Source organism: Pygoscelis adeliae, unplaced genomic scaffold (assembly GCF_000699105.1).
Source record: "Pygoscelis adeliae isolate BGI_AS28 unplaced genomic scaffold, ASM69910v1 Scaffold67, whole genome shotgun sequence".
NCBI classification, from domain to species: Eukaryota; Metazoa; Chordata; class Aves; order Sphenisciformes; family Spheniscidae; genus Pygoscelis; species Pygoscelis adeliae.
Window position 1 is genome coordinate 6318898 of NW_008825271.1, and position 20259 is coordinate 6339156.

At 40.5% G+C, this 20259-nt stretch overlaps 1 protein-coding gene across 1 annotated transcript in view; it reads left to right on the top strand.

Annotated features, from left to right (window-relative positions):
- Nucleotides 1–1714: 1714 nt before the first annotated feature.
- Nucleotides 1715–20259, top strand: part of SLC25A26 (solute carrier family 25 (S-adenosylmethionine carrier), member 26) — a gene marked incomplete at its 5' end in the record, with an annotated part of 86917 nt that continues 68372 nt past the window's right edge. The window contains 3 exons of the mRNA XM_009329848.1: nt 1715–1883; nt 3516–3625; nt 20108–20212. Coding sequence (XP_009328123.1) covers nt 1715–1883; nt 3516–3625; nt 20108–20212 — 384 coding nt within the window. The remainder of the gene's footprint in view (nt 1884–3515; nt 3626–20107; nt 20213–20259) is intronic.

The window sequence follows — 20259 nt, forward strand, 5'->3', positions numbered from 1 at the left end:
GTCCCCGGGGGTGGGGCGTGCAGGCGGGTAGGGCTGCCGGCCTCCATAGCTAGGGGCCTCCTGGGAAACGTCCAGCGCTCCCGCTGGGTTCTGCGTGGAAAAGCACGGGCGCGCTGCCCTGGGCCAGCGTGGGGAGAGCTGCGGGCCAGCGCCCGCTGCCAGGGTTCAGCTCCCTGCCCCAAATGCTCCGGGGGCAGGCGGCTGCCGTCCGCCAGGTCACGGTTCAATGCGTTTGAATTAGGTCCTGGTTTTATTTAATCGTTTCGCTGGAGTTAAGTTTAACGGGTATGTCCGACTCCTGGTAAAGGTTTTTCAGCCGCTCAGTTTCTGATAACGCTGCCGTTACTGAAAGGTGGTGGAGAAGGTGCGTTTGAGTTGTCTTATCTAAAAATCATTACTGTTTTGCTGCAGATGGCGTAAGCGCACAGGTATCGTCGCCCTCTGGCAGGTGCTCTATTAGCTGCTTCATGAATTTAAATGACATTTAAGATACGGAACTTTGAAAACTAAAGAAGCAATTAGTAACTTTTGATTCATGTCTTAACAGATGGCTAGATTAAATCTGATTAAATCTGATCAATGTTATTTTGAGCAGATAAGGATTTTGATGAAAAAGAGTAAAGAAAAATCAATGCATGTAAAATAGCCAACTAGATAAAAAGAGTAATTAACTTATTGATTAGAACTTTAGTAGTAGATAGTGAACACCTCTCTGAATTCTCTGTTGGCCCTGAAAAAAAAAAATCAGAGTAACACCTGTGATTTGTTTTCAGGAAGAGTTAAAAATCTGAGCAGCTGTTTCTTGTGCACTGTTCTATATGGGGTAGACTTCAGACTGTTTTCTGTTCTGAATAACAGTGCATCTAAATAATGTCTCATAATGAATTAATGCTGACTATTGATTTTTTTTCTTTTTTTGAAATGAATTTTTCTATTTATTTCAGTCTCCTCCTCCTGTTTTTGACAAGTAATTCTTTTCTACAGATCAGCTGTGCCCTGGAGAAACTTAAAAGAAGTCATCTAGAAACACAGACAATGGAGCTTTAGATTGAGCTTTAGTTGAAACTATTTTTTTAGGGTTTGGTTTCAAGAATTGCTTTGGATAAAAACCTTCCCCTTTTCCTTATGACTTTGAAAACATCTTTATTCAATATTTTTTTTTCCTATAGGCTTTTGTCAGTGAAAGAAAATAAAGCAGTTTTAGTTTGGGCTTTGTTCAACAAAGGAAATAGGGGGGTAACACTTTAAATGAAGAAGTTTGCTAGAAAAATGTGAATGTGCTTTCTAGAGATGCTTATGGCTGGGGGGGGGGGGGGGGGAATTTTTTTGCTTCTGTCTTTCCCTGATCTTATCACACAACTTCCTAGGTGTTGGTCATTCTGTGCTGTGTCATCTTGATAAGTGGCATTCACTGTCTTGCTTTTATGTGTAGTGGGTAAGTGTTGCATTGCTTTGCTTGTACTTTTCAAAACACTGCGATTATTTTGCAAATACCTTAAAAATGATTTAAAAGTCGTAATATCTATTACTTTCTTTTGGTGAAGCTTCCTTATTATAGCTATAGAAGCTACTGAGGTCTGTGTAAGACTATCAGTTTATACTTTGGCCTTAGAAAGGGTACGGTCAGTAGTGCTTTGGTTTAGGCATGCCTCAGTTACTCACATAAGCACCACAGCTCCACCCTTATGAATGTTAATGCACTTTACTCCATGGTTTTGTCTTGAAGGCTGGTGGAGTTGCTGGTGTCTGTGTTGACTTGATCCTTTTTCCCCTGGATACTGTAAAAACAAGACTGCAGAGCCCTCAAGGATTTAGGAAGGCTGGTGGTTTTCATGGCATCTATGCTGGTGTCCCTTCCACTGCTATAGGATCCTTTCCAAATGGTAAATTTTCTTTGGATTATGCTTTGTGTTCTTTAAGTGGGAACTTATGTAGTACAGGACATTTGTGTCCATGGCTTCCTCTCCTGCAGGTGACTTTGGATTCTGTGAGTCCATGTCCAGCTGTGAAGAACAGTTTCTAGAATTGTACAGTATTGAACAAACTCTGAGCAAGCCTGGAATGAAGGCTGCTGCATGTTTACTCTGAAAAGCAACCTTTACTCCTTGGAAGCGTTCCTGGATATGTCTTATAAGCCTGTCCTTACTTATAGGGGCACCCTAAAGCATTTCCAGGTGCCAAAGAGGGCTTGAGTCTTGCTTGCCCTGGACACTTTTGTCATGACCTGTTCTTTCATGGTATTGGAAATGAATCAAAATTCAAAGTCCTGGAGCACTGGAGGTCTTCGAGCTAATTGCCCTGGGGATGCTATGCCCATCTTTTTCTCCCTAGAAACAACTACAACACTTAAAATGAGAAGATGTCAGGAATACTTTTGAAAGCCAGGCTTTAAAAAAGTAAATGCTTGTCGTCCCTGCAGAGAAAAGGCATCTAAAATTCCTAATGCCTTTGTCCATTTTGTCTTTGTAGGGAGGGATAAAAAAGCAGCAAGCTATGCTGTCAGTAGTAAATGGTAGGAGAACTTTGCTGACAAATCCACTGACACCTTCGGATGTTTGATGTCCTTCATAAGATGATATAAAAAAAATGTTCTTTATCTTGTCTGCTCTGTTATCTCCTTTTGAGGTGATAAGCATCTTTTGATTAGCAGAAGGCAATTCACATAGACCTTCTTTACAATTAAAATCTGTTTGCCCGCAAGACATGTCAGTTTTTTCAGGATTTACATCTTCAAAATCTGAACTCTGGTTTTATCTTTCCAACGTATGACTGAGAACTGAAATTATCTTTAGGAGAAGGAGTAACCCTTAAGGTGTAAGTGCCTTTGTAGTTGACTGTAGGAGTAAATAAACACAGCTCGTGTTGCTATGCTCAGTTTAGTTTTGTATGTTTCTTGTTCACTGGACAGGACTTTTACGAGTCCTTCAGAAACGTGGAAGAATTTTTTTATGGAACTAAAGTGCAAAATATTAAACTGACGATAGCTAGGAAGAAGTTATTAATAACTGCTACTGAAACAGTTTTGCATATCGCAGGGTAGCAGACTTGTATCAAGCACCTTGATGATTTTGGGGTTGTTTTTTTTCTTTTCAATTAATCAACTGATTTGGTCCCGTCCCCGCCCCCCCCAATAAAGACCATCCATCCAATTCAACCAAACAACCTCCTCTCTACCCTTCCTATCTATGAATATGGAAGATACCATTTTTTTCAAAACGTACTGGACGTTCATGACTAATTAACACATCTTTCCTTACCTCAATACTAAATATGGCCTTAAGTCCTGATGCCTTTGATATTAATAGGAGGTTTGCCAGTGATAGTCAGGAGCAGGAACTTCTGAAAGAATTATCCCACAGATTGTGTTGATACTGTTGTACTGTTTTGGGGCAAAAATATCCTGTTTTCAACTACAGTTGCAGAATAATAGGTGACAAAATCCACCTCTAAATGTTTTTGTGCTTGTTCTGTGATGGAGGAACAGTTAAATGACTGCATGTATTCTTGAATTTCAGCTGCTGCGTTTTTTATCACCTATGAGAATGTGAAATCCATGCTGCACCATGGCTCTACATCTTACTTGACTCCAGCAACACACATGATGGCTGCCTGCCTTGGGGAAGTGGTAAGAAATAAGTTCATATATTGTGTGTCTGTGGGAGGAGAGGAAACCATTCAATTATGAAAACTCAGGCTTGGTGTCATATCTTATGTTTTTGGTTGTTGACCATCTTTGTACTTGTGACAGTTCTTATAAAAATATTACTTATTTTTTAATGAAGTGTTGGCACTTGTAAGGATTGTTTTAAAGTGAATAAATCAGTTAGTAACAATTCTTAGTAGGCCTGTTGGCTGATCTTGCTAAGTCAGTCGATAGTGGAGATGTGGATTGTTCCAAAACATGAATACATCTTCACATTGTAGTGATTGTGTGTCAGTTGTGACACACAACTGTGACACACATATTGTGTCTCCACATTCAAGAAAGGCTTTTACAGCCTTTCAGCTTCATGTGGAGTAGTCATGGAAAGGATTTTTATTTTAAAAATAGCCATAAGACAATGATGTTATATGTACAGTAGGTAGGTGCCATCATCCGAAACCCATTCACCTTGACACGTAAGAACCAGTATTAATTAATTAATAATTATCTCCCTCTCCTTCCCTCCATGCATTCACATTCAGCCAAGACTATTTAACAAAATATTTTATTGTATTTTTAAACAGACTCTCCTAGTGGATGTACCAAGTGATGTGACAGTATAGGGCAACTGGCGGTGGTGTAACTTCACTTACCAAATGATGTGTAACGCTTTCCTGATGAAGTGTGTCTCAGTGGAGAATGTCATGGGTAATCTAATGAAGCTTTTTTTCCTTGGGATGGACATCTGTATATTTTAGTGACAGCGTTTCACATGGTCTCTGATAGCTGTAGCCCTTAGTTTAGTGTATTGGTTGGGTTATTGCAGGATAAAGATACGTATGAATAATGAAAGTAATTTCTATATACAAGCTTTTTGAAAACTCTTTCTGCCCACTTTTCCAAAAAGTTGCTGTGTTTCTTATGCGTTAAATCCATTACTTTGTTTATAGCAGGTTCTGGAGCTGCTAGTAATGGCTTGCTTTGCCTAGGTTTATACAGTACCCAGAATAATTGGGACCAAATTCTGTTGAACACTTTAGATGATCATTAAGGAAGATCACAGGAGAAGCCTCTCTTGTTTTGATGCCTAGGTTGCCCTTGCCTTGTTAACAGCATGGACTTTGCAGAAATTGTGTGGGTGGGTGGTTTTTTTGGTTTTGTTTTATATTGTAAGTTACAAATGAAATAGCATTAACCTATTGAATTTAAGTAACAAAATATCTCTTGCTCTTTTGACTTTCCAATCTGGTATATCTAGGCTGTTTCCCTGGCTTACATTGACTGCTCCTTAGAAATCTTTTCTTTTTATTTCTCTGAGAGAAGGAAAAGTTTTCAGTACTAAGGAAATGTCAAGGCTGTATTTGAAAGTGACTTTATATTCCAGTTTAAGATCATAAAATTACTTTCATTGCCAACATGCAAGGCCAGGGTGACTGGACAACCTGTAGATCCACAGAGTTGAAAGTTTAGCTCTGGAAGAGCTAGTACATGACACTGTAACAGGAACGTCCTGTGCAAATAGACTGTAGCAAGTGTTGAAAGAGAACACTTCTCCATGTGGTCAAACAAACCCTGACCATTCCTGTCTGATCCAGGCACAAACTTGTCTATAGGTAAATACTGAAGACGCCTTACCCTAGAAGCTTGAGTATTGTGTTTTTAAAAAGTGTTTCTGAGGTTATTTGCAAACAAAGAGCAAGGTTGCTTTGGGTTAGCTGAATCAAATATATTCCGGGTTCAGCAAAATCCTTCTCTCCCCAGATACTCCTCTTGTTTTTAACTGCAGAGTTGGCACTGTGCCTTGGCAGCGTTCCGGGCTGGGTGTTCAGCTGTAAGCAGTCCATTGCTGTTCCTGCCAGCGCTGTCCACCTCCTTTCTCCTGCTTTTGTCACACTGGGTGTTTCCTGGCACTGCAGTGATGAAATGGGGTGCGAATTGCTGTGTCTCCACAAGTTTGGGGGAGGGAAATGGGTTGTATTAAACTAGCTTTTCTGCTCTTTTGCAACTTAAACTTAGCCCATGATGTGGGGCAGAAAAATATATTGTGTCTGTGGTTCCATATTCTGCTTTTATTAACTGATTTTTTTTTTTCATGTCTTGTGACACTGGCTTCTTTCTCTCCATTACAGGTAGCTGTGTATTTATACTCCCTGTGGTGGCTTAGTTTACTTGTAGGTTGGTCCCAAGCTACCAGGAGTGCAGAGGGATCTATGCCATTTTAGCTTAGCACCAGGTGCCTTGCTATTATAGCAGCATAGCCTAGCTACTTCCCACGGGAAGCAGTTCAGCTCTCCCTGCTCTCTGTGGGTTCAGCTTTGATTCCCAAGTAACTTTTATTCTGTGGAAATGATACTGATTAGATTGAATGGGACTTAGCCAGGGAACTTAATTTAACATACCAAGCACATGAAGATAGGTGAATGCAGCACCTACTAACCAGTCTGGTAGTGGTTATAGGCAGGAGTAGATAGAAGGTGATAGATTTAGGGCTGGGTGGGATACATTTGTGTTGCTGCCTCAGGTGGATTCTTCTTGATCTTGATTAGAGCCTGTGCTGTCAGGTTATGACTTCTAACTTAAGGCAATGTATAGAACTTACTTCCATGGAAATTATATAAAGGCTGTTAGAAATCAGCAAGAGATTCTTCACCACTATGGCAATGCATAGCCCTTAAATTCCTTGTTTGCCTGGTATCTTGTGGAACAGGAGATCCAAGAGGTGTTTTAAGCTTCTTGAGTGCTGTTTCAGAATCAAGCAAAATGACGATTAGGCTCATGAAGAGCTGCCAGTGCTCTGCGATAAAATCCACTGGAAAAAAAAGTCTCTTTCATGAGTGGGTTATTTATAGTATACTTCTGCCTGTGAGGATTCTGTGAGAAAGCTATAACTGGGTAATTTGATCAGCAGCAGCCAAAGAACAGTTGGCTACAGATGACTCCTTGCATGATTACAGAACCTGTTGCCCATTTTTTCCAAGGTGGTCTGTAGTCTCATGACCCTTACAACTCAGGCACTTAACTGCTTTCATTTTCAGGCTTACAAACGGAGATGCAGCATAGTTAAGTGAAGTTGCTCAGGGCTGTCTCGTGTGCTTGGCTCTTGCTACTCTAAGGCCAGAGAAATAGATAGCGATAGCCATTGAAATGGCAATCTGACTTTATGGTGTGGAAACTGCGATATTGTAATAGCCGTTTTCCAGCTAATAAGATTCTGCTTTTTTGCTAGCTTTTCTTCTCCCCTTGGTGTGATGGGAGAACTAAGCTCTAAAATAATTGAGATGGGGATTTAGAGATTTGCTACAACAAACCTGTAATAAAAATAGTACAAAGCAAGATCTTCCTACATTTGTTTTATATATTTCTATTGATCAGCTAAGACTTTATATAAACTCTTCCAAATTGCATCATGGTGAAAGTTGTAATTATAGTTTTATTGATTAGTCATTAAGTTTTAATCAGGGCATAACCACTGGGACTATTATTTTGTCAGTAGTGGTTTTTTTAATACATACTTTTCCTTCTTTGTACACTTTAATAATTACTGTGATATAAATTGCTTTTAAATATGAAATAATAAGCCAAAGACTCTGTCATGTTAGGATTCCCAAGGCATCTCCTTGCATTTCCAAACTGTCTTTTTACAAAATGGAGAAATTAAGATTTAGAGCGATCCACCTGATGTTGGATTTCTCGGTTTGCTGCTCCTTCACTGGTGAGCGTAAATGAGTCAGCTACCTTCTTGTGCATCAATAAAATATGAGTATGTGCTAAGCTTAAAGGTATGTTAATGCTGACTAATCTGTGTTTTGAATGTGACCTAGTGAAAATAATAAAATAGGTAAAGAGGAAAAAATGCAAAGGTTGCGTCAAGATACGTTAAAATATACGGCAGAAATTGGTCAAAGGGGAGCTCTTAGTTTTTATAACAGCCACTCTTCTGTATTGTTTGCAGCCTGTGTAAATTCATGGGAAACATAGTCCCCTGGAACTGGTTTGGTCCAATTTCCCAGTTCCAGGCTAGGAGGCACAAAACCAAGCAGTAAAAAGGCGGTGGCTGTAGCATGGTTTGTTTTTTTGTTTGGTTTTTTTTTCCCTTTTAGGCAGGAGGAATATAGAAGGCTAATCTCATCTCCCAGAGTGAGATAAAGAGAAGTACATACAAAATCTGACCCTGTTAAACATAATTATTTTGTCCTATAACTGAATCTTGCTGTATAGGGACTCTGAATATACCATAATACATGAAAAATTACTTAAAGACACAGCCAAAACTCTAGAGGGCAGATATATGGTATATCATTTCGTCAGGGAAGAAGGTTGAAGAATACATGAGTTACTGAGGGGGGGAAAACTCTATTATACCACTTGTGTCACTGAAATTTGGAGATAGGAAACACACTTACTGCATCCAGGGCTTTGGAATTTTTCATCTTGACTCTACATTGCCCTGTATGTTTAGTCTGCCTGTATCTTTACAGTGAGCTGCCAAATGTGCTTGGAAAACATGATATCATAGGGAGTGGAAAGGAAAACCAGATGTTCTAAAATTTTACTTTTAATATTCTAAGGTGGTGTAAGTAACTCGGAGAAGGAGCAGTATTTTTAACCTCCTAGTGCCCATTTTAAATAGTAACCAGGTGCGTCTTGCAGATCCAGAGTTAATTGTACAGCTCCAGATTGATTTGTACAGAATTTTTTATGTCAGTTTAATATGACAGTGTATACCATTAATTACAAGAAACTTTGATAAAGAGATGTCCCCCTCTGAGCGTCCCCCACGAGCCTCCTGCAAACGTGGTTTTATGGGACAAGTTTAGGATCATCCCAGTTTGACCGATGAGGTTTTCTTCATGAGTGCCAAAATGGTTGGATTCAGCACAGTTAACTTTTACATCCTGCTGGCTTTTCCGTGGAGGTGAGAATAAAGTCGTTTGGATCATGTTCTAGAGAAGCTAGCTGACCACAGCCTTTCCCGTCTAATATTTAGATATTGTTATGGTTACGATCTGAGCTTTGCAAGATATTTAGTGAAAGTTTTGGGCTGTTGCTTGTAAATATCAGGTTCACTCTTATCTTTCTGACTTTTTATTTTTGATTGGCTATTTTTGGTGATGTTGTATTTTTTTTTTTTCCCTACTCTGTAGGAAAGCAAGCTACTTTGACTTTCAGCTTGCTTGTGAGAGAAAGTGTGAGGGAGGACTGAGGACCAGGATGGGAGGTAGATGTCCTGTTCTTTTGGCAGCTAGCAGTAATGACCATGCTCTGGAAGTAGATTACCAGCTGAAGTTATTGAGCTGCTTTTGTCCTTGTGTAAGTTTCCAGAGTATTTTAGGATTACGGTGCTGGAGGTGTGTTGACGCTGTGCAGTGCATCCCCAAGGCTGCCAGATCCCAGGTTACTTGCAATGAAGTTGTGTGTCTATGGAGTATGCCATAGCACCAGACAGAGAAAGTAACTCAGGTCCTGAAAGCTGCCTAGTCATATTAGTGACACTATGCCTGCATTCGTTTGTCCTGTTAAATTTTTAAGCTGATGTAGCCATGATACTTTAGGTTCCTCATCTGGCTTGTTTTCATTCTGCTTCAGTGTCTCTGCACTGTGGTCCCTTGAGCTGTATAAATGCTGGACAAGCTTATGGGTCTAGAAAGGTGTTTCTGGTCTGGCTGAAAGAATGCCAAAACTCAGGCTACCTGCTAGGCTTTGGTGGAGCATCAACCTCATAGGAAGAGATGGAAACCTCGGCTGTCTTCTGAGAGAGCTCTGAATGGTTAGGTAGGGACTGCTCCCTTCGAAGATGATAGGTTTGGCTGTCCTCAGCAAGGAGGATTTTGGCATAGCCTCACACTTCACTTTTTTCCAAAATTTGAGAAAGGAGGGATGTTGAATCAATTTGAATTGAAACATCCAAAAGTTTGTCACTTCACTGGGGAGAGGGGATCATGTGGCTCCACAGGGCAAGGTGAGGACAGGTACTTCAAGGTGAAATTCCAAGCTCAGTTGTGTATTCCGGTGTGTTGCCACTTAAGGTACTTTTGCAATAAGAGCAAAGTGTGTGGTTCATCTGTGATTAGCATCTGACCCTCAGTATTAATAACTTGGGAATCTTTTTATCTGCTGTTGGGATGTGTCAAATAGGAAAGCTTTTTAATGCAGGAATTATCTTTCTGGGGAATTCAGCTAGCTTTCTCTACTAGTCCTAACTTGTTTCTTAGAAGAAGCAAGCCCAAATGCAAACAAGTTTACGGTTTACAAATCACGATTCTGTAGAATGACATTTTGAGTGTGCTTTTAATTAAAATAAAGAAGGAAAGCGCATGTTTTATATTATTTTAGGGTTTTTTTCTGGAAAAAAAAGGCATTTTAGACATGATAGACAACATCATGTTGTCTCTCTCTGTCCACGAATCAGCCCTTTCTTCCCTCCGCCCTGCAGTATCTTTTGAAACAGTTAATTAGTTTCAGTTTAATAGAAGAACAGGAATCTCCAAAAGTGTATTGGTATGAATTCCATGAGAGTAACTGGCTAGGTCAGAGAAGAAAGTTGCTATTAATGCCGGTTCTGAGGAAGAGGCAGAAGCATGAGTCAGACAAATCCACAGAGTAATATCATGAAAGAATCTCCAGCAGGATAATTGGTCAGGGCTTTACAGCATAGTAAGCCCTAGAAGATCAGCTTGCAGGAGCCCAATCTAACAGAGATGAAACAGCTGCTCACATCAGATATGGAGTTAAGATTTTAGCTATTTGAAACTCCAAAACTTGCATGTTGGAAGATACGGCTTTTCAGTTCAACAGGCAAGTTTGACACTCTGGGGAGAGTTGCTTCTAAATCAACAATTGTCTGCTGCAACAAAGAAGTGATTTAGTACTTACTGTGTCTAGACTTTGGGCTAATGGCTTTGAATTTTTAACTATCCCTTTTCTAAGAACTGAACTAATAAAAGGACAAAACTGTTTAAAAACAAAAAGCTGCATTTTCTGCTTTGCATCCTATCTCCTCTCAATCAGTGTAGTATGGGCTGGCAGACCATAGTATTCAAATTAGTATCCAAAGTCTGACAGCAGTCGAAGTTTGATGGGACCTGTTCCACAGTACTTAAGCTTTTTTTACTATTTTCATTGATCAGTGCCTGTCATTTTAGGTGTGACTGTCTTTTGTGCTGTGCATATCTGGATGCATATAGGCATTGAGAAGGGGAACGTGTCAACCCTGGCGAGATGAGCAATGGTGGGGAGTGCAGCAACGTAGGTGGTCTTTTGAATTAATCATGGTGGATTTTGAAATATTCATAAATTAATCTAGGTGAGGTCATGTCTGCAATACAGATGCTGCAAGATTTTTGCCAAATCTTTGTGCAGAAGTGTAGCTGAGCAGTGGTTGGAAGATGGTTGTGAAGGTGAGACTGCTGCCATTAAGAGCTAGTGGAGAAGGAGCATAGTTAGAGCGGATGGAAACTCAAATTAGAGCTGCAGCTGAAAATTGGTTGTAAATAAAGATGAATGGAGGCATGAGTCCACAAATGCTGCCAACAAATTCATCATACAATTAAAGGCTGAAACAGCAAATTAAGAACTGTCAAACACCTAACCAGCCACCCATGCTGATCTTCTCTTGTATGCTCCATGTTAACTGTATGTATTGGCCTCTTCTTCATCAGCTGCCCTTCCTAGATTGCTTTGTGTCATCTACTCAATTCAGGGCTTAGAGGACATGCTACTTTGCAGTAAAGAGTAGAAGCTTGATGGTTGTCATCTCTTTTCTTTCAATCCTAGGGCTGATATTCAGCTGATGTAGAAATATTTGTAGCTCAAAGTCCTCTATAGAGGAAAGCTAATTTGGGTTAAAGAGTGTAAGTGAGAAATAAATAATTTAAAAGTATTTCCTGATGGATTTCCTGGCTTGCAACATATTCTGCCAGAGTCGGCTTTGGAAATGTCTGAGATAGTTTAAGGTAAGTTTATTCCAAAGTAAGGTTCTGTATAGGGTTTGTCAGGAATAACTATTTCTGAATAGCTCCATATGTGGACAAGCCTGTAATTCTTTAAGCGAAAAGGCTGTAGGAAAGAGTAAGGGATCAATTAAAGGAAAATACTTGATAAAATACAATGTAGTTGAAATTTCCGTGTTCTGGGCCAATGTAACCCCAAGAGACTGAGCAAATTGTAAAATACTAGTCATCTTTCAACGGGAGACTTAATGTGTTTTCAGAAAATATTGCCTGTGTTCTCTTGCCTGGAATCTCATTAACATTTGTCCTCCTGTAACACAGCCTGACCCCACTTGGCTCCTTGGAAACAGTTTTATGCTGGATGGGATGTACCATGCTACTTTTGCTGAAAGAACAGTTTGGCTGGTGGATGTGATTAGTTTCTTAAGCCTTTTAAAAGAAGTTTAACAGACTCTCGGTGGTGGAAGAGTTGCTGGGATAGATTGGATCATGCAGACAATTCTGTATGTTGAATTAAGGGTCTACTCTTCTTCGGCTTTAAGGCTTTCTGTGTTTAAATGTGGTAGTAATTTATGATTCGAGCATCAACCAGGTTAAGGAAGATTTTTTTTTTAAAGCTATTCAGCTGTCTGATTTTTGCCACTCGAGTTTAAACCAACTCCTTGTGACTGTACTGAGGAACTTCAAAATCTGTGGGACACTAAGTTTGTGCTGGAGTACAAAAGAGGTGTGCATAACAGCAGGCCACTTCCAGTAAGTTTTAGGTTTAGTTTTAAAAAAGAAACAGAACTCTACATTGGTTAAACTGTGAAAGACCAGTTTAGTTATGCAAAGCACACAAACTTGCAAAACATCTGCAGTGAGAAGTACTTCTGTAAAGAAGTGTTCAGTGTTAGCCTTGTCAGCTTCACAGACTTTCTCTGTTCTTTGCCTGTTAACTGATATAATTGGGGTAACAGTTTCTCCTTGCTGTGAAGAGAACTCAGCACAAATTTCCACTGTTTGAGGACAAAAGTTTTCTAAGGTGTATCTGACGTGGCTGATGGAGAGGTAGGCAGGAAACCCACAGCAGGAGTTGTAGGGCATGTAGCTGGGCAACTGAAGAGCCACATGTCGGGAAGGAAATCTGAGAGAGGGGCAGAAGCCTGTGTTGAGAGGGCTCCTGAAATGATGGACAAGGAGCCAGCTGAGGACTTCAGGCAGCTGGGGTGAAAAGGCTAAGCCAAGATGGCCATTGTGAAGGAAGAAGTGTGTGGTGGTGCAGATGATGCTCTGGAGCAGGAAGAAGGGAGCTCTGGAAAGCAATAATAAGGAGTTGACTTAGGTTTGACAATGACAGGATGAAATAACAGTCTGCAAAACAGCTCTGCAGATTCCAGGTGAAGTCATCTAAGGTGGAAACTTGGAGGAAGTTGAAAATGTGTGTGCAGAAGCTCTGCTTTTCCAAATTCTTGTGACCTTCAGTCCCTGTGAATGGTCTCATCTCTGAAATAGTGTGTTTTTAAGCTCTGGGAAGTGCTGAGATCTGAGGGATCTTGCTGGGTGAGATTGCTCTTTGAAGAAATGTTTCCTGCCAGTGTACAGGGGAGCTGCAGTTAAATTAATGAAGGCTCTATTGTGTCAGTCAGAGGAAAAGATGGGACAAAGAGCTTGGCATTGTCTAAACTTTCCCATCCAGAACCCATTAGTCAAAACTTGTTCTCTCCATGGGGTTTAAATTAGGAGTGGAGTCACCTGTTCATGACCCCAGCAGCTTTGCACAGGGCTGAATTTAACTATGCTGGAAGGGCATGTCTGTGCTGTGCATGAGTGTGGGAGGGGAAAATAAGATTAGTATATTCTGAGGTTTTATTTTGAATATGAACACTTTTTCTCTGGGGCTGGCACTTAAAGTGGAAACTGATAGTGGACAGTACATATACTGGGCAGTTTCTGTCATTCCTGGAGACAATTTCCTCATTAAAACAGGTGTTAACACTTCAGTTCTCCACCTCAATTGTGCTTTAGCAGGTAGCACAGCCTGCTGACAAGCATGTGTGGAAAGACTTGTTCACAACTTGAGTTGTGACCCACAGCAAATTACAGACCATAGAAATGTATATTTTTGTTCGATCTTGGTCAAAAGGGCAGCAGTTATTTACATGAAGGTTTATTGGTGTTTGCACTGTTATGGGTCTATGATTGCAGCAGTTCAGGCTTCTCTGTTCAAAGAAAATATGAAACCAAATGACAAATGCGTATTTCATGTTTCTCTTCTTTGCTGTTAATTTTCCTGGTGGTGGAAAGGGTGAGGCAGTTCATCTTCTGTCTACAGATTCATCTCATGCTCCCCACTTCCCCTGCTATCTGACATTCCCAATCCAAGAGTTGTGACCAGAGTTTAGAAACAATTATTTGGAGGATGAAATACTTTGCTAATCTTATAATATTGCATCAAAAAAGTTAATTTTTTTCTCTTCTGTTGGAGACAAGAATCCCAGTGAGATGTGAAGAACCAAACATAAACTTACAGAGTTTGGAGAAGCATGGAAAGCTGCAGTGCTGAATTCAAGGTTTTTTGAGAGCCTCTGACTTGAATCAAGAGGGAGATTTCCCCTTCTTTTTCAGGATCCAAAGGAAATTAGTGCAACTTAAGATCTCTTAATTTTAGACTCGCCTATTATTTTAATCATTCAGTTATCTGAGGAATAGAAAAGGACATTTTTTATGTTTCAGATTAAAAATAGTAACTTCCTACTTAGAAGGGAGCATCTGACGTAGAATTTGAGATGCTCAGATTGTCATATTTATTAACCTATTTTGCGAAGCAGCTTTTTTTTTAATATAAAACCCCCAAACAAACAAAAAAACAACAAAACAAACCTGAGCTATAAGGTAGCTTTTGTCTGCAGGAGCATGGCCAGGGCTAATGCAGAGTGCACTTTAAAAAAACCAAAAAAACCTTCCAAAAACCCAAACCAAAACCAAAAAACCCCCCAAACACCCCACAACACCAAAAACATCTTTATTGCTGCTTCTCTTTGAACAGGGTTTTAGAGTTGCTCTGTTCTTCTTGCTCTTTCTACATTATGTTGGAGCAGGCAATCCTTTTGACCTTCAAGAATGGGGTGAGAGATTAGGATTTTGTTGCCGGATTGACTGCAGTCTAAATATATGTCCTTTGATAAGTCATAGCCTCTTTGTTGTAATTTTTGTGCAGCAGCTTTTTCTCCTGAATGGGTTAGTGATTATCTTGCACAGGTATTGTGAAGTTTAGTTTAAAGTCTCTGCTCTCTGGATACAAAGTTGTATAGTGCCGTAAATTAGATTCTTATTTGATCAAGAATAAACTTATGCAAGTGACATTTAAGAGTAACTCTCCCCAGGTATGTTCCTTTAGTTCTGTGTTAAGTATTAAATTATATTTATATGGTGAACATCAATTAAAGTTTCCCAGCCTACTCGGGCAAAGTCATTAAAACTAACCTCCTGCTTGGGAAATTTAAAATTAAAATCCTTTAGAAAGTGTTCTAAAGGGTTTAAAGCTGCCACACAGAAAAGTTTTCTGGAGCTTACCACATGTTTTTGTACCCAGTTTTCAAAGCAGGCTTAGACATGCAAGCCAGAGATTTGCTTGGAGTCACTGAGTTCCTAAATCACCAGCCACTAACGTATTCCAGAACAGTTCTCTGTCCTCAGACTACTCTTCTCCTGCCTTGTAGCAGAATGGCTGGCTAATTACTAAGTGGAAAAAATTTGGTCTTGATCCTCACCCAAGCCCAGATTAGTGCAGAGAATAGATCAGCTCTTAGCCAGGAGCACATCAGGTGCCAGCATCTTAGCAGAATGGGCTCTTAGTCTTTGCCCTTCAGTAGCCTGTCTTAAGAGCATGGATAATATCTGTCTCTTATTAAAGACAAGAAGTGCTCAGACTGTATGGTTGTGGGAGCTTTTAAGAGTGTGAGTCAGATCATCAGCTGTGCAAGGTGCATGCCAGGCTGCATAAGGAAATGCTTTCTCAAGCTGCTCTCCTTAGAGGTACAAAGCTGCTAATAGTGCTGTACCAGCTGTGTCCCTGGTTCTGAGAAAAACCTGCCATGCATCAACCCAGTTTAAATACCCAGCATAAGCCCTTAATAGCAACTGTAACACCTGCTCTGTCCTCCTTCAAACGTTTCTGGATACATCTCCTGCAGAGATCATGCCTGCAAGGTTAGTGGTCAAACTGTAGTATAGGTGCCTAAAACCAAATGCACATGTTATCTTTGATTCTCTACTAAATCCTACAAAACCAGTCATGTAGCAAATGGTTAGCCTGGAGCATGAAGGATGGAAGCAAAAGGCTGTTAATCTAAATGGGATATGTTAATATTATAATAATAATATATCTCTGAAGACTAGGAGGAGTTGTAGTCTTTTCTAAAGATGATGTCATTGTCTATGTTTGGCTTTGCCTAAAGAACAGAACATATTGGATAGAGGAGCAAGGACCTGCTAGTGAACTAGAAGTGGTGTCATGGTGGCTTGCAGACGAGTGCTTATTCCAGAATTTGCAGTGGCAATGCGATGGGTTCTTTCTAGTCCAACCAGCTACTCCAGATTCTTTGTCACATTAACCACAAAATAATTAAAAAAAAAAAAAAAATCTCCTTTTGGTTGGGAGTTTTCTTCAGCCGTTTTCACAGTAGGCTGTTTGCTGCTGGTTTCCCTGGATGAACAGTGAGCTGTGTATATCTTGTAGCTTTTGCAGCTCCCTGGCTATTGAGTCATCAAGGCCTGGATGACTTACTTGCACTGAACCCCCTTGTAAGCAGGCCTATCCCCTCTTTGTTCTTTTTTTACTGTGTCTTGTCTTATTGTCTAGAGAAAAATGCTCGGTAGCCTTGTGGTGATGAATTAGATGAATACTGCCTAATTCTGAACAGCTGCTCCAGCTGTAAGTAGGCTTGGACCCTGTGCAGAAGGTAGTGCTTTAAGATAAGGTGTTTCCAATAAACTCAGATGAGTCCATGTGAAAGGCTTTGTGTAGGTTCCTGGTGCTATTTGCAGCAGATCTTATTTTGTTAGCTACAGCCATGTAGGAACATGTTTCAGATATACTGAAACAAAATGTTTAAATCGGTATATAGAAAGAGGCTTTGTCTTGACTTTAAGGCACTTTGAGACTTTAATTGCACTGCTCATTCTTCACAATCAGTGGAGACATCGGTCAGAACAACCAGGGAAGTCTGATTCCCACATGAATCCGACCAGGAGATGGCAGCATTGATGCATGCAAGGAGTATCCAAAAGTTAAAACACTTTTCCCTGAACTGACAGAGGAAAAAAATTACCTTCATTTAATTGGAAGATATACTGTCTTAGTAATACATAGATAAATGTTAACAAAATAGTCCTATTTTTAGCTTTTGTCCCTAACTGGCTAATGCAAGTCAGTAAATTAAAAATGCACTTAGGTTTGTGCCTAAATACTGGAGTCACTCTTTGACCTGGTAATGATTTAAGACAAGGATTTTGAAATTCAGTACTCTTTTGTTCAGAAGTGGTTATTGTATTAAAAGACTAGAAAGATAATAGATGCTAATACTGTCATTTCTGCATACCTGCCCTGTAAACTAATAATAGCTTTGCTTGTAGCTGTAAAATCAGGTTTTGTTAAAGCTTAAATCTAAAAATCCTTGAGCCTTTTGTTTCAGTGTTATTGTCTTCCTGCCCTTATAGTACGTATATGCGTGCACTGACATGGAGGAGAGAGTCTGAAAACTGGAGAATTGTATTACCTGACAAATAAGGAAGGAGCTTACAGGGCAGCACCCATTTTTCCCCTGAACTTGGTCTGTAGGATCTTGATTCTGTCTTTCCACTCCCATCAAAAAAAGGGAATAACTCCTGGCTCCAGAGCTTCCTTGGAAAAATGAGCGTGGCCCCTATCAACAGGGTGCTGTTGTCTCATGCCTTAATGTCGGCCGAGGTAGCTGAGGGCCCACTGCTGTACCCTCTCTGTGGCTGGCTGTGCAGCAGCTCAACAGAGAGCTAATTTGTCCCAGGGTCATCCCCAAAACTGGTAGGATGCACCAGGAGTGGCCTCAGTATGGCAGGCTGTATTGTGCTCTTCTGTGGCAAGCAACAGGCTACATCTGTGTGAACAGTCAAGAGATTAAAAAGCAATTTCTTCCTGGGATCTTGGTGCTTAGGGAGGTGAATGGGCTCCCACCATGCAAGGTCACATGATTGTCTGTCTTCCATGTCTATTTGTCTAGTAGTCGATGCAGGTAAAAGCATATACGTGGACAGTTACTGCGGAGCAGCCACACAATTACATCTTTCACCCTTGCTCGTGCAATTTGCTTATAGCTTTCAGATGTCTGAAAATTTAAGTGTGAATTCTCTTGGTGCGGTGTTATCATACTGGTGCTGCTTGAACATATTTAGCTAAGAAAGCAAACGGTGGAGGTGCGTGTTGTGTTCTTTTAACTTTGGCAGTGTTACCTGGAAGACGCTGCAGTGATTGAGATCTGAGCATAATGGATTTGAGATTTTTCTGCACCCATCTGTCCCAGGTTGTTACTTTTTTTCAACCTTGTGGGCTAATAAGACAGGAGTGAACTTAATCTTGCATACTTCCCTTTAGAGACCCGTGTTTGACTAACATCAAAAGACTGCTTGGATTGATACTGATAGTAAGGTACACATGTAGGAACAAATAAGGTAACACGTTGTAAGTTCAGGTGCACAGCGGAAATGTCACCGTTCAGTCTGATGTTGGCAGTTGCAGCTCGTGGCTTTTTTTGTACCAGAAGTGCCCTGTGGAGCCAATCTGACAGCGCAGCCTGGGTGACACAAGCCTTTATTTACTTTCATAACAGCAATGTAATCACTGTTTTTGTTCTTGTGCAGCCACAGATTCCCTTGTAAATGCAAATTCAAATGGGAGAAACATCAAAGTTAATTTGAAATGAACTGCACCCCAAGTAGTCCAGGTGAAATAGAGACATTACTTTGTAGCCACCCTTCTCATGCCAAAACTGCAGCACCCCAGATGTCAGGAAGCCACGCTGCACTCTTTGTCTGGTCTTGATTGACTAGATTGTTTTCATCCGAGCCTTTTTAAAGCTTTCCTCCTGCCTCCATATTTTGAAGGAATAAAAAGCTAATATAAGGACATGGAGTGTTATGAAGCATGAAGTTCTATAAATATTTATGCTGAACTATCAAAAAACTTGACAGTTCTTATTTTCTTGACAGATTGGGGTCACTTGTTATTTTTGACCCTGAGAATCAAAGAGCACATGCAGTTAGATCTGTTTGTAATGACTTTTGGATATTGTTGTCTGGTAAACTTGTAGGAATAAAACAGGGTAACGGACTTTTTCTTGGTCTCTGTGAAAATGGAACTTAAACCTTGCGCTGTGTTACCCACAGATGACCACTCAAGTTACTTGTTTCTGTGCAATCTGGCAGTAAATTCCTGAACTTACACTCTCTTTGGCCCATGTGGGTTTCTGAGTTAGCAGCTTGTTTTGCCACTTCAGATGGACAGTTTTCACCTAGCTTGCTGTTGACTTGAAGTACTTGGTGATCACCTTTATGTCTAGGGACCAGGTTCGTCGCAGTGTGTTCCTGAGCCCGGCACAGGATGGGACTGAGGAAGGCTAAGAATCTGGTGAGGGCCTGTGGTGTCTCTGGTGTTTTGCCACCAGTCCCAGCACTGCTTTAAGTATCCCTGGGGCCAACTGAAGACAAACTCTTCTTAAAAGTTTAAGTGCTGATAAACAGGCATTTTCTAGAGAGATGAGAGGCTTGTAACTCTCCGACACTTCAGGATCCTCATTCCTCAAAATTATGTGCACACAAGCTTAACTCCTACCTGAAGTTGTAGTGGCAGGTGAACGTTTTAAAGCCAGGTCTGGCTTTTTCAGAAAAGCTGGAGCTTTGTGGCAGCAGCCACATTATTACATCCAGCGGCAGGGGCCTTTCTTGCCTAATAAATTCATTGTGTGGGAAAGAATCAGTCCAATGATTCATCTTGAATGAAATCCAGTGTGTGTTTTAAGGTAAACCTTGAATATATTGTGTGCATCTAAAGCTAACCTGAGTGTCTCTTGCTCTCAGTCACTAGAGGGCGCAAAGGAAGTACCTAGGAAAGAAGTTTGTTGTTCAAGTCCTGACTCTCCAGTTCAGATCTGTGAAAGTGGTGGGGAAAAATTCCTGTGGCTGCCAAAGGATAGGATGGCTTCAAAATTTTGGTTTCATTGGTGATTTTCCTCACCCAAATCTACTTCTGGTTTGGAAGTTAAAAATTTCAAGGGTACTTCCATTTTTCTGTTAGTACAATTTTGTGTTCAGAAAGTACATAGCGCTCAGAGCAAATACATAAGCTGCTCATAAACAGCTTTTAAGTTCAACTCGTATAATTACAAAAATGATTTCTTCGTTTCTCAGGTTTCTGTACTTGGAACAATCTCCAAATGTGTCTGCTATCTGAAGAGTAAGGCAGCAAAAGGAATTGCTCTCTGAACGTACGGTTCTTTTGCAGGTTGCATGCCTCATACGGGTTCCATCTGAGGTTGTCAAGCAAAGGGCCCAGGTTTCTCCTTCCTCAAGTACCCTCCGGATTCTGTCCCACACCTTGTATCATGAGGTGAGTTCAGAGCAAAATTTCAAAGAAGTTGCTTCATTCTTCGCAGT